Genomic DNA, 17,474 nt, shown 5'->3' with positions numbered 1-17,474 from the left:
AAAAGCACAAGGTGTGCAATACTCAGAGACATGGCCAAGGTAAGAAAGGCTGAAAGACGACCACCACTGAACAAGACACACAAGCTGAAACGTCAAGACTGGGCCAAGAAATATCTCAAGACTGATTTTTCTAAGGTTTTATGGACTGATGAAATGAGAGTGAGTCTTGATGGGCCAGATGGATGGGCCCGTGGCTGGATTGGTAAAGGGCAGAGAGCTCCAGTCCGACTCAGACGCCAGCAAGGTGGAGGTGGAGTACTGGTTTGGGCTGGTATCATCAAAGATGAGCTTGTGGGGCCTTTTCGGGTTGAGGATGGAGTCAAGCTCAACTCCCAGTCCTACTGCCAGTTTCTGGAAGACACCTTCTTCAAGCAGTGGTACAGGAAGAAGTCTGCATCCTTCAAGAAAAACATGATTTTCATGCAGGACAATGCTCCATCACACGCGTCCAAGTACTCCACAGCGTTGCTGGCAAGAAAGGGTTTAAAAGAAGAAAAACTAATGACATGGCCTCCTTGTTCACCTGATCTGAACCCCATTGAGAACCTGTGGTCCATCATCAAATGTGAGATTTACAAGGAGGGAAAACAGTACACCTCTCTGAACAGTGTCTGGGAGGCTGTGGTTGCTGCTGCACGCAATGTTGATGGTGAACAGATCAAAACACTGACAGAATCCATGGATGGCAGGCTTTTGAGTGTCCTTGCAAAGAAAGGTGGCTGTATTGGTCGCTGATTTGGTTTTGTTTTGTTTATGAATGTCAGAAATGTATATTTGTGAATGTGGAGATGTTATATTGGTTTCACTGGTAAAAATAAATAATTGAAATGGGTATATATTTGTTTTTTGTTAAGTTACCTAATAATTATGCACAGTAATAGTCACCTGCACACACAGATATCCCCCTAAAATAGCTAAAACTAAAAACAAACTAAAAACTACTTCCAAAAACATTCAGCTTTGATATTAATGAGTTTTTTGGGTTCATTGAGAACATGGTTGTTGTTCAATAATAAAATTATTCCTCAAAAATACAACTTGCCCAATAATTCTGCACTCCCTGTATAGCGCCAAATCACAACAACAGTTGCCTCAAGGCGCTTTATATTGTACAGTATATATATATATATATATATATATATATATATATATATATATACTGTACAATATAAAGCCTAATCTTGAAAGTAGAGATAGTGTCTGTCTCCCGAATCCAAACTGGAAGCTGGTTCCACAGAAGAGGGGCCTGAAAACTGAAAGCTCTGCCTCCCATTCTACTTTTAAAGTAGGCCTGCAGAGCGAGAGCGAAGTGCTCTAATAGGGTGACATGGTACTACAAGGTCATTAACAGCCAAGAAGTGTGGCGGAGCCCGATTGGGACCTTTGGGTCTTTAGGTTTTGTTTTGAATCATTCTCTTCCCTGATCAGGGTATTTTTATGCTGTAAATAAAGTGTATTTGGTGAATAGACACATAGCTCAATACATGAGTGGGGCCAAGACAGGAATAACCAGTAACACCAGCGGAGAACACCAGTTCCTGCTAGGTAGAGCAGTCACTCGAGACTGTAGACTAGACTGACCAACCTGTAGACTGCCTAAGTGGACTACAAGAAAGCCTATGACAGTGGCTCACACATTGATCCTGGAATTCCTGGAACTGTACAAGATCATCAGAACCCTAAGAGCCTTCAATAGCACCTTAGTGGAGCTGATGTGGCATTGGTACTGTTGAGTGGAGAGCATAGTGTATATGAATAGTGTATATGAATGTTGCATAAAAAGAAATCGAAAGTGTGAAGGGGTGAATGAAGCATGTTGTATAAAACGCTTTGACTGCTCAGGTAGAGTAAAACTCACAATCAGTTCATTTAGGGAAGAATCATAATTTAGGTAAAACTACACCATTTGTGACAATCATAATATCAATCTGACTTTGAATTACACATTTAATGACACAAAAAATGTTATGCATGCAGTTTGCATCCTTTAAATTCACATTGGCATTAAAAGATCTTGGACTTGTGTAACCTGCCTGCCTTCATTTTAGACTAATAGCAACAACTTCCACAAAAATCCCCCAAAACACAAATGTGTGTCCTCATAATTCTATCATTAAGTTGTTCATCTAAAGTAGCTCCATTTAAACAGTCTAATTTCAGTGCAGGTTTCGAGTTTGATGCTATAATTATAAGAAATAAAACATATTAAATTATCTATTTGCATAAGTACTTGTAACTCAGTTGCCTGAAACCTGCAGTATATAGGGGATGTAGTTTTACTAAATAATAATGTTTAACATTTTTGCAGGGTTTTTTTCTTTTTCTTATTAACCAAGCTGACTTTTGCAACTCAATTGAAGCAACAGAAGTAGTATTTATAAAAAAATAAATCTCTCTAAAGTATCTGAAACCAGAGTTTGTGTCCTGTTTTGTGTCCTTGTTATGCTTTCAGGTGGAATCCAGTGTGCATGCCATGGTAAAAACAGAGAGACTGTTGGAGGCACACAGTCGGTTTAATGTTTAATTTTTTCTGACTCAGACAACTTCACCCCAGCCTAACAGAAAACAGAACTTGAACAAGTCACGCAACCACTTGCAGTTGTTTTTGTCTGTTGTTTTTCTTGTTTTAATGAATGTGAAAATGGAAAAAAAGATGAAGTGTGTGCTTATATTACTCCTCTGTTCTCCTGCTGCATCTCCAGGTAAGATATTTTATTCAAAGTTTATTTAAGTTTTTATTTAAAAATATTTCTCTTGACTTACAGCAAATTGCATTGTAAGAGATTTGGTCTTTTACTTTTGCTATGAGCTGTCGCCATTTTACGCCTGACATGGACTACTAACAACACCTAACTTAGATATTTGAGCATATAGAAGAGAAATTTTAGATCAGCAGCTGTGGCTATGCTTTTACAGATCTTTTGTTCAAAGTATCCTCTCTTGTGACATCCTTGTGTTTTTCACAAACTGGACTGTAGCTGAAAGGAAAGCACTACAGAGTGTTATTAAATCAGTACAGAACATTATACACACAGTTAAGTTATTTAAAAAATGTTAACTTATTCTAAAAGCAGGTTACTTGATCTTTTATTTTCTATTTTATCCTTTTAACTTACACAATGTGGTGAAAATGTTTCTTTTCTTTTATGTGTTCATTACATGTTTTAGCAATATCACTTTTGGGCCATTTAAAAGGTGCACATATGAAAGAGCATTCAGCTTTAACTTCATTGCACACACACAGTTACAACTCTGAGAAAGTTGGTGACACTCAGTCGGGGGAAATTCAACAGGTGAAGTCTTTTGTTCTGTGTCCTTGAGGATGGGTGGAAGAGACAAGGGGCAATCACTGTAATAGGAGATAAGGTTATAACATCTCTCCTTTTCTGGAGAAGGTCAAGGGTACATCTGGTTACATCTGCTTGACTGTATTTAAAATTGACTGTGCTGTTCATCTTCAGAGATTCCTATCAGTGCCCTGTTGAATGGCCATTCTCTCACTCAAGATTGAGATTTAAAGGTGCTAATTTAATTAATTAAAATGATGAATCTGAACCAAGTTTTAGTTTTTATTTAACCTTCTTAAATGGTACAGAAATCATATAATACAAATGTCATCTGATTTTGTCCTGCCAATTTTACAGTAAAACACTCCCTGAAGTTTTTCTCCACTGAAACCTCTGGAGTCCAGAGTATCCCAGAGTTTGTGGCTGGTGCACTTGTTGATGAAGTTCAGATAGGTGACTTTAACAGTGTAAGAGGAGCAGAGCTAAAGAAAGACTGGATTAAATTCTTTGAGGATCATCCTCAGCACCTGGAGTGGTATAGTTTACAATCTAATGACAGTCATCACTTCTTTAAGGCTACAATTAAGACTTTGAGGCAACGTTTCAACCAAACTGAAGGTACTGATTTGTTTCACTTGTTACTTTTCTAATGTTGATTTGTCCCAAAGGTGCAGTTTCACTATGCTGTGCTGACATTGTACTGCTTTACCACAGTTACTGTTACTTTCTCTCTTTTCAGGTGTTCATATCATCCAGAGGATGAATGGCTGTGAGTGGAATAATGAGACTGGTGAGATTAATGGGTTCAATCTGTACAGTTATGATGGAGAAGACCTTCTAGCATTGGACCTGCAGACACTGACATGGATCACTCCAAAACCACAGGCTGTCATCACCAAACTGAGATGGGATGCTCAAAAAACTCGATTAGAATTAAACAAAAACTTTTTAGGCCATCGGTGCCCTGAGTTTTTAAAGGAGTATTTGCAGTATGGGAGGAGCTTTCTGCAGACAGCAGGTAGGATTACACAATCTGATGAAACATAATAGAATAGAAAGTTAATATGGATTTCTTGCATTAAAAGTAAAATAAAATTCAAAAAAGAATGTGACAACTGCCAATCTCTCTCCAGTTCTTCCCTCAGTGTCGCTCCTCCAGAAGACTCCCTCCTCTCCAATCAGTTGCCACGCTACAGGTTTCTATCCTGACAGAGGTTTGATGTTCTGGAGGAAAGATGGAGAGGAGATTCATGAAGGTGTAGATCCCGGAGAGATCCTCCCCAACAATGATGGGACCTTCCAGTTGAGTGTTGATTTGAAACTTTCATCAGTCACACCTGAAGATTGGCAGAGGTACGACTGTGTGTTTCAGCTCTCTGGTGTGAATGAGGACATCATCACCAAACTGGACAAAACATCGATCAGGACCAACTGGAGTAAGACTGGATCCTGCAGGGTTTGAAAACTGAGTTTGATATTATGAAGTTGTTAACTAAACAGTTTAGTTGTCAAATTTAATTCCTAAATGCCATTCTTATTGATCAATAAAGACAAGTCTTTACAAGTGTAGCATAAGTCTGGCGTAAAAATGGCATCTCAAACTGGGTTAAAGTAATGAAGTACCATTTGCATTATGGTGAATCACTACTTTAGAGTGCACAAGGCGCATAACTAATGCTTAAGTAATGACGTTTTGATGGCTTTGTGTGACATTTAGCGATGTTAGACTCATCAACTATCGGGTCCTTGATTTTCTCTCCACTTATTCTTTAGTAACTGCACACATTTTGGTTCAGTATTATAAGTGTTGTCATATTTTGTTCAACAGAAAAGCCCACTGACATGGGAACCTTCATCGCTGCTGCAGTGATTGTTCTAGCTTTCACCATCATCACAGCTGTGACATTTTTGACCTACATAAATAAAAAATGTGAGAAATCTAAAGTTTAGTTCAAGTTCATGTCAAGTAAAATGATTATAGGGCAGTAGAAGGATGAGGTGAGAAGGAAATAATCAAAGTAAAAAGGAAATTGACACAAAATTACAACAGATATGGTTGATTTTAGTTTGTTTCAGCTAAATGTTCTACATCCTGTAAGTAATGTAGAACATTTATTAGAGATATAATATGCATTATTTAATTGTAAAACAAAGTACAGACTTGTTCTTTTTTGTTACACATGATCTGATCACTTGAACAGCCCTGATCTCCCTCTCACTTTCATAGCTGGGAAGCAAGGGCCATGTATTCAATAATCACTAGAAATTACACCCTTGAAAAGGCTAAAATATGTGTAAACTGTATGCTTTTGATCTTCCAGCTCTTGACGATGGCTCTGAGCAGTCTGAGAGACTAAATCCACAAAGCTGAGTGTCCTAAGAAGTTCTTCACTCCGCTCTCTGTATGACTTTCCTCCAGCTGCTGCTGTCGCCTCAGTGTTTCAAATACATATGTTAAAAACACCAGTGAATAAATTAGGCACAGGTAATGATCACATTCTTCTGCACTTGTTGTAAATTAGTGCATGGTCAGACATCTGTATGCAGCTCCTGTGTGTACATTTCATGCATTTGTGATTTTATTTTGCTTCAGTATGTAGTCATAGTATCGATGCAGCAGTATCACAAGTCTTCTACAAAGCAAAACTAACTTTATTGATAGATATGTATCTGATGATGACTGTTTGGTAGAACTGAAGTGTGTGATTTTATTGAGAAATTGGAATCGTACAAAGCATGTGGTATTTTCCAAATGACACTAAAATATCTGAAGGATGACAGCAACAGACTCTCATTTGGAAATGAAATTTTGTCATTTTATTATTTCATTATAAAGTTGTATGAAAATTCTCCAGATTGAAGATGCACTGAATCACATGACCCCCTATGAACAAAGACTTGGCAACAGTTGGTTGAAACATTACAATTCGATTTTGTTCCTATTAATTTTATATATTTATTTGTGTTTCTTTTATTTTAATTCTAAATTTTATTTTGATTAAAAATAGTTCATATACTTTTTATTTCGGTTAAGTAAAGAATGTTGCTTCAGATGTGAGCTCTGCTTTGATGCTCTAATAAAAATGTTCTCTGATGTTTTTTTTGTTGTTGTTTTTTTAATCTTCAGAATTTGAACATTTTTATCTATCACTGATTTAAATGGATTCATAGTTTTCTCACTCTGAATGTTGTAAATTGCCTTCTGGCTTTGGGAGCATACAGATTCCTGATATTGTCAAGGTTCTGGGTCTTGGACTGAGTTTATTTTGTTTGAGTATTTCTGTGCTATTATGATTTAAGTTTCACTAGTCAGTCCGGAATTTATTCTTGTTATTGCTGCAAAGTTTTCCTGTAATTTCTTGTTTTTGAGGTTTCCTTTGTGTCGTTGTCCTGTGTCCCTCGCTTTCTCTCGGTCTGTGGGTGTGTATGTCCTTGCGTCTTGTTTCCCTTTTCTATTTAATGTTGCCTCCCTTGTGTTTCCATGTTACCCCTGTCTCTCGTGTGTATTTATGTATGTTCTTCACAGCCCGTTTTGCATCTCTCCTTCTTTCTCCAGCTCTCTCTCTTTCCCTCCATGACTTGTCTCCCTTCCCTCTTTGTGTTTCCTTCCTCTGTCTCCCCAGTCAATCCTCTTCTAATGTTCCTGCCTGTGTCTTGCTGTGTGTTTTATTTTGACAGTCTCTCGTTTTGTGTTCATTGTGTTTAGTTTTGTTTCCCCTGGTTCGTCCCAGCTTTGTTCCCATGTGTTTCTACTTCCCTCGTCACCCCTCTGTGTTTTAAGTGTGTGAGTTTTCCTTTGTTCATTGTCAGGTTATCTGTTATTTATGTGTCATGTTCAGGTAATCGTGTTTAAGTGGTTCATATCCAGGGTTCATGTTGTCATGTTTAGTCCAGTGTTTAGTCCAGTTAGTTTAGCCTTAGTTTCCTCTTGCCTTTTGCTTTGTATTGCTCACCAGTTTTTGAATAAACAGCTTATCCTCACTTAAGTCAAGTTTCGTTTCCACGGGTTCATTAATTCCATAGAATTACTTCCATAGACGGTGACAGAGAGTACATAGCACTAAGAGATTTAAACCTCTTATATTAATGCAGCTTTTGTGGTATTTCATGTTTTTGAGTTGTAAACAGGAGACAGATAAGATATGATAACTCTTTATTGTCATTGCACACTCATACATAGTACAATACTACAATGAAATGGGAAAACTGTCCCACATTGGCACTATGTACAACACAACACGACATGACATAACACAACACAGTAACTTAACTTAACAATAAAATGAATAATAAGTGTATGTGATCCTTTGCCATTACTGCTGCTAAACTGTCAAACAGTTCATATCAGAGTAGCTACCTCATGAGTGTTTCATATACAGGTCCTTCTCAAAAAATTAGCATATTGTGATAAAGTTCATTATTTTCTGCAATGTACTGATAAACATTAGACTTTCATATATTTTAGATTCATTACACACACTTGAAGTAGTTCAAGCCTTTCATTGTTTTAAGAAAACGCTGCACAACAAGAAGAGGTGACCGGACCCTGAGGAAGATTGTGGAGAAGGACCGATTCCAGACCTTGGGGGACCTGCGGAAGCAGTGGACTGAGTCTGGAGTAGAAACATCCAGAGCCACCGTGCACAGGCGTGTGCCGGAAATGGGCTACAGGTGCCGCATTCCCCAGGTCAAGCCACTTTTGAACCAGAAACAGCAGCAGAAGCTTCTGACCTGGGCTACAGAGAAGCAGCACTGGACTGTTGCTCAGTGGTCCAAAGTACTTTTTTCGGATGAAAGCAACTTTTGTGTGTCATTCGGAAATCAAGGTGCCAGAGTCTGGAGGAAGACTGGGGAGAGGGAAATGCCAAAATGCCTGAAGTCCAGTGTCAAGTACCCACAGTCAGTGATGGTCTGGGGTGCCATGTCAGCTGCTGGTGTTGGTCCACTGTGTTTTATCAAGGGCAGGGTCAATGCAGCTATCAGGAGATTTTGGAGCATTTCATGCTTCCATCTGCTGAAAAGCTTTATGGAGATGAAGATTTCATTTTTCAGCACGACCTGGCACCGGCTCACAGTGCCAAAACCACTGGTAAATGGTTTACTGACCATGGTATTACTGTGCTCAATTGGCCTGCCAACTCTCCTGACCTGAACCCCATAGAGAATCTGTGGGATATTGTGAAGAGAAAGTTGAGAGATGCAAGACCCAACACTCTGGGTGAGCTTAAGGCCGCTATCGAAGCATCCTGGGCCTCCATAACACCTCAGCAGTGCCACAGGCTGATTGCCTCCCACGCCGCATTGAAGCAGTCATTTCTGCAAAAGGATTCCCGACCAAGTATTGAGTGCATAACTGAACATAATTATTTGAAGGTTGACTTTTTTTGTATTAAAAATACTTTTCTTTTATTGGTCGGATGTAATGTGCTAATTTTTTGAGATAGGAATTTTGAGTTTTCATGAGCTGTATGCCAAAATCATCAATATTAAAACAATGAAAGGCTTGAACTACTTCAGTTGTGTGAAATGAATCTACACAACAACAACAACCTTTATTTATAGAGCACATTAAAAGCCTAGGCATACCAAAGTGCTTTACAGAAAAACAATAAAATAATACAGTCTAACGTCTAATGTTTATCAGTACATTGCAGAAAATAATGAACTTTATCACAGTATGCTAATATTTTGAGAAGGACCTGTATGTAGTCTTACATTTTTTGTAATGTGTTTTAGTTCTAATTCTTTTTCATTTTGTGAAAAAAAATTTGCAAGAGTTGATTAAAACTGCTTTATAAATAAGATATTGGGATATTTCATCTTCTATACTTTAGCTCAGCAAACATATTAAATACGAGGATGTAATATCCAAAAATGTCTATTATGCCCAAATTTGACAAAATTTATGTAAAGCCCCATTGATTACGACAACGATTAGGCACTATCTGAACATTATTTGACCAGTAATTTTCTTTATTAAAACCTGTGTCTCAAATAGGTTAACTTTAATGCAAATACACACAAATAATATCAGAAATTGCAGAAAGTTCATATTTAATGTAAAGTGAATTTGAGTGAATTTGAGTGAGATTCAGGATCCATCTGATCTGCTGAGCTGTTGTCATAGAGGTTTCTCAATACCACAAAAAAATAATAATAATAATAAAAAAATAAAAAATCTAATTTAGTGGAAATATATACACTGCTCAAAAAATAAAGGGGACAACTAAACAACACAATATAACTCCAAGTCAATCACTTCTGTGAAATCAAACTGTCCACTTAGGAAGCAACACTGACAATCAACTTCACATGCTGTTGTGCAAATGGAATAGAAAAAAGGTGGAAATTATAGGCAAGTATCAAGACTTCCTCAATAAAGGAGTGGTTCTGCAGGTAGTGACCACAGACCACTCTCTGTACCGATGCTTTCTGCCTGATGTTTTGGTCACCTTTAAATGCTGGCGGTGATTTCACTCTAGTGGTAGCATGAGACGGAGTCTACAACCCACACAAGTGGCTCAGGTAGTGCAGCTCATCCAGGATGGCACATCAATGTGAGCTGTGGCAAGGTTTGCTGTGTCTGTCAGTGTAGTGTCCAGAGCATGGAGGCGCTAGCAGGAGACAGGCCAGTGCATCAGGAGATGTGGAGGAAGTCGTAGGAGGGCAACAATCCTGTGCTCTTCACAGATGAAAGCAGGTTCACACTGAGCACATGTGAGAGAAGTGACAGAGTCTGGAGACGTACACCACAGAATTCTTCAGGGCAATGAAGGATTAGGCTAAGTGCAGTGAGATTGTATCATATATATACCCTTGATCACAATTGATCAGACATTATTCTGATACAGAGGAGGAGATACTGGAATTATAATTAGTATCTATGCATGCATTTGTGATTTTGTTTGACCTTTCCATTGCTCACAATTTGAATTTGTTCACACTGCAGATGAGGAGACTGCTTCTCCACCAAAAAAGAGAGCTTGTTTGGGGACTGAGACAGCGAAAGATGGCACAGTGTGGCGTGAAGAACATGTGGGGACCTGTCTCCCTTTCACCCCAATAGAAGCGTACGCTGCAGATGGAGAGCCAACGGCTAAGGCCAGGAGAAGTATCTCGAGTCGCCTTCAGAGCTTCCTGTGTTTCATCACTCTTGACATGCTTCATAGCATTCAAGAATGGACTATTCAACATGCACAGCAAACGGAGCATGTTCATTGGTTCATGGACCTGCATGATGCAAGAAAAATCAGGCCACTGTGCGATGTGTTCACTGCTACAGATACACATGTGGTAAATGCAGACTACAGATACCATGGCAGTGTCAGGATTGTGAGTGATTGCTGAAAATGTTGTAATGTACTCACTCACTTTTTATTATTATTTGTAAATATGTGTACAAATGGTTGGTTTTTTGTACTGTTTTCATCAATAAATCTCAGCAACAAAGGACCTACACCCATGTGTGTTGATTTCTCCCTAAGATGGCAAACTGAAACACTCCACTCCCCCACCCCCTCAATCACACACCCCCACTCCCCTCCCTCCAGAATTCCTAGGTAACAACCTAATATACATATGAATGACTAGCCAATTTAGCTTCCACTTCCAGCATTTGACTGCTCTCCGGCTTTTAAAGGTAGAACGGTAGAAGCCTGGCAATCCCAGTTAGATGTGATCTAAGTAAAATCCAGGGGATGGCAGTAATGCAAAATCTATGGATGCAACCTGCCGTTAAAATGGAAGAAGAAGACGAAGAATGCTTGTGATTTGTTGAGATTGTATGACGGTGGAAGTTGTATCACCGAGGGCGGTTTCTTAAACTCGGCGCCCGAGTTTAAGAGGAGATTTTCGCGGAGCTGCCGGCTTACATTGCTGTAAACTTGGGTGTGCAACGCAGTGTGTTCGCTGCATTGTCTGTTTAATAAGTACGAAACGTGGAGCAATTATGGCACCGGGTGTTCATCTCAGGGGCAGCTGTACTCCGTTTTCTGCTGGATTAATGCACCGTATGTATATGAGTTCACCCTATATTTTCATATATTCATATGTTACAGTGAAAATATACTGTGGCTAATTGCGTAGTTTGACTATTGCCACTTGTTATATTTATGCAAGCAAACGTTTTATCTCTGGGTGTCTGCTTGCCAGTCCACCTCATTCGGCAGCATGTGTTTATTGACGCCTGCCAGCTTTGGTTACATTTGCATGACTCTGTGGCCTCCATTACATCGGGGCCTTTTCTCTTTGAAGATCCGCTATCTAACCTAACACCGATTCTCTGTTACTGTTTCCCGAGGCCCCATACTGTGATTTGGTGATTGCCGCGTATCTGAGGGCTGAAGCTGGATTTTTGGTCACCTACCGACTGAACACTGGTTCTAAAAGTTAAGTCTTTTTTTTAGCTGACGTCATCTTTGGCTCTGCCTGGGGTGGATGCACAGATTTTAACATGTCTTTTCTGGCAGCTACTTTTTGGATTCGTTTCTGTTTTATTTATTTTTATAGACATGCTGTTATATCTATTTTCCCCTATTCATTGCTAATCTTGTTTATTGTAACTTTAATTAAATTTGAATTGTATCTATAACATTTAGCTGTTACTGTTAATCCCCTGAAATTTGACACCAAGCTGCCACTAATACACTGAATCAGACTAATAGTGACTCTTATTGATTACTAATTTGATTTCTCTTCTGTTTCTCGATAGAAAAACAGAAGGTGGAAGGTGGACCAGTAGCAGTGTGAGCTTCCTGTTAAATGTTTTTAAGACATTTTTATTGACCCTGCATTATTGGTAAGTCCTATCCTAATCCACTCTTTCTCTTTTCTTTCTTTTGTTTTGTTGTTTGAAGCATATGTAATGCTGTTTTTAGGCCAGCATTTAGGCCAATAGTGGGTGTGCTGCAGTCATTCATTCTGTTCAAACCTGTGTGTCCTTCTCTTAATAATATTAAACCCTTAGATATCCTGGGGGTAAAATTTCCACAGGCAGCATCGCTATAAAATCATTAAGTTTCCTTGACTGTACTGCCGCACATGCATGGACTGTATGTGACCAGTTGCGCATGGACTGTATGTGCAACTGTATGTGTTTCGTTTCATTGACATTAATTATTCCATATAGAACAGAGGTGGATATCACATATCAGATGTTTGACCCTGGGATTAGCATTGCATCCAGTAGTGGTGTGGCACTATCCACTGTTGTGAATCTTTGTGACAAGTGAGCAGCCAAAAGTGGCTTGTACAAATCTGTATGTGTACAAATCTTGCCATGTGCTGCTGTATCCCTTACCACTCTGGTTCCTGCAAAGGTTGTTCTGCTTCACGAACAATCATCACCTACTCTACTACTTTTCAGTTTAACAAACACCAATATGAGTCATTACATCTGTTACAAAATAAAACGAATAATATAATAACTAATAACCTAAACCTGATGCCAACGCAGTGCTAGGAGTTGAATACAATTTGTATCTGTTGTGATTTTGACCTGCAATAGTCATGAAAGCAATATGGTCAGAAAAATCATTACTCATTTTAATTTTCAAATTTCATATTTGAGCTACCTTATGTTTGTTATCAGCAGCTGCCTTCATGTTTGGATTGTTCCGGGTATGTCTTGGTATATTTTGTCAGTGAGCAACAGTCCACTGCTGCTTGGTTCTCTCTTTGGAATGCAGAATTTAAAGGTGTATGATAAATAGTTTTTTCATCAGGTCGGAGACATGGCTTCAGATACGATGACAGTGGCTGGTCTGGGTCGACCTTTTGATCTCGGAATGCTCTACAATGCATTAACAGATGAGCCAATATGTGGTAAGTTTTGTCTTTATTATAAACATAAATGGTTTGCTTTTAAAAATGTCATGCTTGGACATGTTCAAGGTGTCTTAAAGATCAAAATTAATGGTATTTGCTGATGAAACTAATATTTTTTCCTAATAATAATAATAATGGGGGCAGCACTGTTGTGCAGCACTGTACGGTGGTTAGCACTGTCACAGCAAGAAGGGCCTGAGTTCAATACCACCATGAGGCCGGGGTCTTTCAGTGTGGCGTTTGCATGTTCTCCCCGGGTACCTCAGCTTCCTATCCGTGTGGGGATAGGTTAATTGAACAATCTAAATTGCTCATAGGTGTGAATGCAGGGGTGAATGTGAGTGTTGGCCCTGGGACAGACCGGCGACCTGTACAGGGGTGTACCCCACCTCGCGCCCTAGAACAGCTGGGCTAGGCTCCAGCCCCCCCCCCCCCCCCCCCCCCCCGCGACCCTAAAAAGGATAAGCAGAGGCGAATGGATGAATAATAATGATAATAATAGTAATAATAATGATGATGTAAATCATGACTTAAGAATTTTAAAAACTGGATGGAAAGTAATAAATTATCACTAAATCTTAGCAAAACAAAATCAGGTGTCACTGATGTTTATTTATAGAAATGATGTTAGGTTAAGTGCCAAATTACAATATTTGTCTTAAGGCACTTATCTATTATAAGCTGAAGATGCTAAAATCAATGAAAGACTAGAGGCTTCTTACCTGCCTCCATAAAACACAGGAGGAAAGTATTATAAGCAGATGTCTTCCCCAAAGATCAAATGGGTTGCTTGCAAAACATGAAGCTGGCCTGAACTCAATGGGAAGTTCAAGTCAGCTTGGGAAAATACAAATTAGAATAAGCAATACTGCTCTTAAGCAGGGAGGAAATAAAACAATAGTCACACATAAAATACAGTTATGATCTTGTAACATAATGATGATAATAATGGCTCATAAAATCATGAGCTGCACATTATTTCCTGACTTTACCAAAACCTTCATAAAATAACTAACATTTTGCCATTTCTTTAGGTTTCACCTTGTGGGATGATCGCACTCTACAAGAGCACACAGTTGAGAGACCTCAAAGAAGCAGCACATTTGAAACTTCTGCTTGCGACTCCATTGAATCCAGATGTTCCTTGTTGGGTTTAGAACCTTCTTTGAAGGCCAGTTTTCTTAGTGGATGTGTAGAAGTTGGAGGATCTGGCAAATATCTGACCGATAAAAAGAAATTCAAGAACCAAAGTAGAGTGACTATTCAGTACCAAGCTACCACCAGCCTCAGAAACTTATCAGCATCTATAATTGGCACCATAAATGAACCGCAGAGACAAATTATAGAAAGTATCTCAGCTACACATATAGTCACTGGTATCCTTTATGGGGCCAATGCCTTGTTTGCATTTGATAGTGAGAAGTTAGACAGTAGCCAAGTTAAGGACATCCAGGGAAGCATGGATGCTTTAATAAAGAATATCCATGTTGACGGGAAACTTAAAGTTGAGCTGACTAAAGAAGAAAAAGACCTGAGCAAGAAATTCTCCTGTAAATTCTTTGGAGACTTCATTCTGGACAGCAACCCTACAACATTTGAAGAAGCAATGAAGACCATTGCAGAACTGCCAAAGACCCTGAAGGAAAAGGGTGAAAATGCTGTTCCTATAAAAGTTTGGCTGACGCCACTGAAGACATTAGGGTATGGAGGTGCAGAGCTGGAGAAAGACATCAGCGTTGACTCACTAAGGAGGATTGAAGATACTCTGGAAGCTCTAAAGGAGATGAAAGAGAGATGCAATGACTCTCTGGATGAGGTGGTGGTGAAGCATTTCCCACAAATTAAAAAGTACCTACAAAACTTTCAGAAGTTGTGTAGTGATAAAATCTCTCACCTCCAACGAGCTCTGAAAAGAGTGCTTCCCTCCATTCGTGAAGGTAGAGCGGATGAGAGCTCACTGAACGACGTTTTTGATGACTTAGACAAGTCACCATACAATCTGGGAAATCTTAGCAAGTGCCTTGACTATAGAGAGAGAGAAATCAACATCATCAGGTCATTTTTAGGGAGGATGGAGGGAATAAAGATTGTTCAAAATAAGTCAGAATTAGATAGAGCAGTACTTGCCACAGGTGTAAATCATGCATTTTGCTTTGTTTTCACCGGTTTGAAAGATGCTGACCTCAACCTTGATGCAATGGCCAATGAAGACCCATGGTATTATTTAAACAATACCTTGGATCATATGAAAGAAGTAGCAGCCATTTTCATGGATCTTTACAGAGCATACGAGAGCAGCACCCAGCTCTGTTTCCTTGTAGCAGCTATACAACACCAGAATCACAAAGGAGCCACCATTTATCATTACAAGGAGGGCAGAATGATTACTGATCATTTTTCAAAGCCCAAGATTCGGGATCCCAGAACTATAAAAAAGCGAAGTCATTTTCTTTGGAGTAAGTATTTACTTCTGAGGTTGCTAGTTTTCAAAATCATCAAATATTTAAAGTCATTGTTGTAATTATCAACAAAAACCAAATAGTTTTTTTTTTAATATTAGAAGTTACTTGACTGAAGTGGATGATTATGTAAATGACTCCTAAAAGATTGTGTTTTTGCCTTTCATTCAGATTACTGTCATCTCACTCTGGACCCAGACACTGCAAATAACTACCTCACTCTATCTGAAGACAACAAGAAGGCAACATGTGGGAAGTGGCAAACCTATCCAGATCACCCAGAGAGATTTGATAAGCATACACAGGTTCTGTGCAAACAGCCGCTGACTGGTCGCCACTATTGGGAAGTAGAGTGGAGTGCTGGTTATATGCTGAGTGATGTTGGCATAGCTGTTGCATACAAAGAAATTGGAAGGAAAGGAAGAATGGATGATTTAGAGCTTGGATGTAACAAGATATCCTGGTATTTTGGTGTGGATAAAAGTGAATCCTTTGTTCCTTTGAGAGACGCACTTTACAAGATTGTGTCTAAAGTGGAATCCTTCATCCCTTTTGTAGACATATTTTATAAAAGGCTTGTAGCATACCATGATAATAAGGTGAGGAAGGTTTTTTCTCTTACTAGATTGGGCAGAGTTGGTGTGTATCTGGATTGGCCTGCAGGCACTTTGTCCTTCTACGATGCTTCCTCTAATAGTGACAAACTTGTTCATCTGTACACCTTTGAAACCAAATTCTCAGAGTCTGTTTACCCAGGGTTTTACATCTATTACCCATCCAATTATGTTGTCCTGTGTCCAGCTAGTCAGATGATGGAAAACATTTTGCATATACCTGTTTACTGACAAAGAAGTAAAGCGCTCTGTAACAAAGACCAACTTGTAGAGGAAAGTCTCACCTTTGCTTTGTTGCTTCAGTGGTGAGGGAGAAGTGCTGATTGAGCATTGCTCGCACTTCCACCTCCAGCCATTGGCCAACTCTAGGGTGACCGAGCAATAAGGTGTGACGGACCGGTATGCAATGCAAAAACGAAGTATGATAATAAGTGCTTTGATACAGCTTCTTTGTCCATGCTTTGCTGTCTCCTCATTGCTTGCTACACACCAAGGAGTGTCTACGCTCCACAAAAACAGCAACATGCTTTCTGTATGACACACGGTGATGACCTAGATTTAATTGGTCTGATATTTTGTGCCATATTTGTAAATACTTGGTTGAGGAGAAATGTAATCTAAATTTTTGACTGCTTCTTGTCTTTGTTATCCTGACCTGGTTGAATAAAAGGCTTTGTAAATACAACTCTCAAAGAAAACCTGTCTGTGGATTTATTCATTCTATAACACCTACAGATTAGTATTGCTGTGTAATATCACGACATCCTAAGCACATCTATTGCATCAACAACCATTGCCCTTACTATTTGCCAGTATTTCTGCTATAGGTATCGTAAGTACCACTGCCATCCACACATGGGCCTAAGCCAGGGTTCAGCAACCTTGAACACACAAAGAGCCATTTGGACCTGGTTTCCACAGAAAAGAAAACACTGGGAGCTGCAAATACTTTTTTGACATCTAAAATGAAGATAATAAAAATATGTGTGTGTGTATATATATATATATATATATATATATAATTTTTTGCCATTATGCTTTTCTAAACAACTATAGTATGTTGCTTATGAAATCCATGATTTGCTACAGAGAAAATTACATTTTATGTTATAAATACAATTTGAATTCTTTAAAAATTATATCGAAAAAGAGACTCCCAGTTGAAGGTCTCTAACGAATTAAAGAGCTAAACTTGAATTATCCTAGTGATGGTCCGCTTGAAGCTGACGCTCCGGTGCGTGTGTCACAAAAATCAACACAGTGCTTCAGAAGCACTGTGTCGAAGCTTG

At 39.0% G+C, this 17,474-nt stretch overlaps 1 protein-coding gene and 1 pseudogene across 3 annotated transcripts; both read left to right on the top strand.

Annotated features, from left to right (window-relative positions):
* The first annotated feature begins 2,481 nt into the window (after positions 1–2,481).
* On the top strand, positions 2,482–6,386 carry LOC146682517 (major histocompatibility complex class I-related protein 1-like). 2 transcript variants are annotated; one of them, XM_085446237.1, is made up of 6 exons: positions 2,482–2,702; positions 3,645–3,905; positions 4,027–4,305; positions 4,421–4,723; positions 5,116–5,217; positions 5,609–6,386. In XM_085446237.1, exons 1-6 carry the CDS (start codon positions 2,630–2,632, stop codon positions 5,656–5,658), a joined length of 1,068 nt encoding a protein of 355 aa, XP_085302363.1. In that variant the 5' UTR covers positions 2,482–2,629; the 3' UTR covers positions 5,659–6,386. The 2 variants fall into 2 exon arrangements, with proteins under 2 accessions (XP_085302363.1, XP_085302364.1); XM_085446238.1 differs by lacking the exon at positions 3,645–3,905.
* Positions 6,387–11,099: 4,713 nt separating this feature from the next.
* Positions 11,100–16,570, top strand: LOC146682516 (stonustoxin subunit beta-like; annotated as a pseudogene). The gene is made up of 6 exons (XR_014917745.1): positions 11,100–11,296; positions 11,587–12,084; positions 13,010–13,109; positions 14,147–15,568; positions 15,743–16,034; positions 16,489–16,570. The product of XR_014917745.1 is annotated as a stonustoxin subunit beta-like (transcript).
* Positions 16,571–17,474: the final 904 nt, after the last annotated feature.

The sequence above is a fragment of the Copadichromis virginalis genome, linkage group LG22 (assembly GCF_057382275.1).
Source record: "Copadichromis virginalis isolate Kocher_CV1m ecotype Utaka linkage group LG22, C_Virginalis_male_GT1.1, whole genome shotgun sequence".
Classification (NCBI taxonomy): Eukaryota; Metazoa; Chordata; class Actinopteri; order Cichliformes; family Cichlidae; genus Copadichromis; species Copadichromis virginalis.
This window is presented reverse-complemented; position numbering and strand designations above follow the sequence as displayed.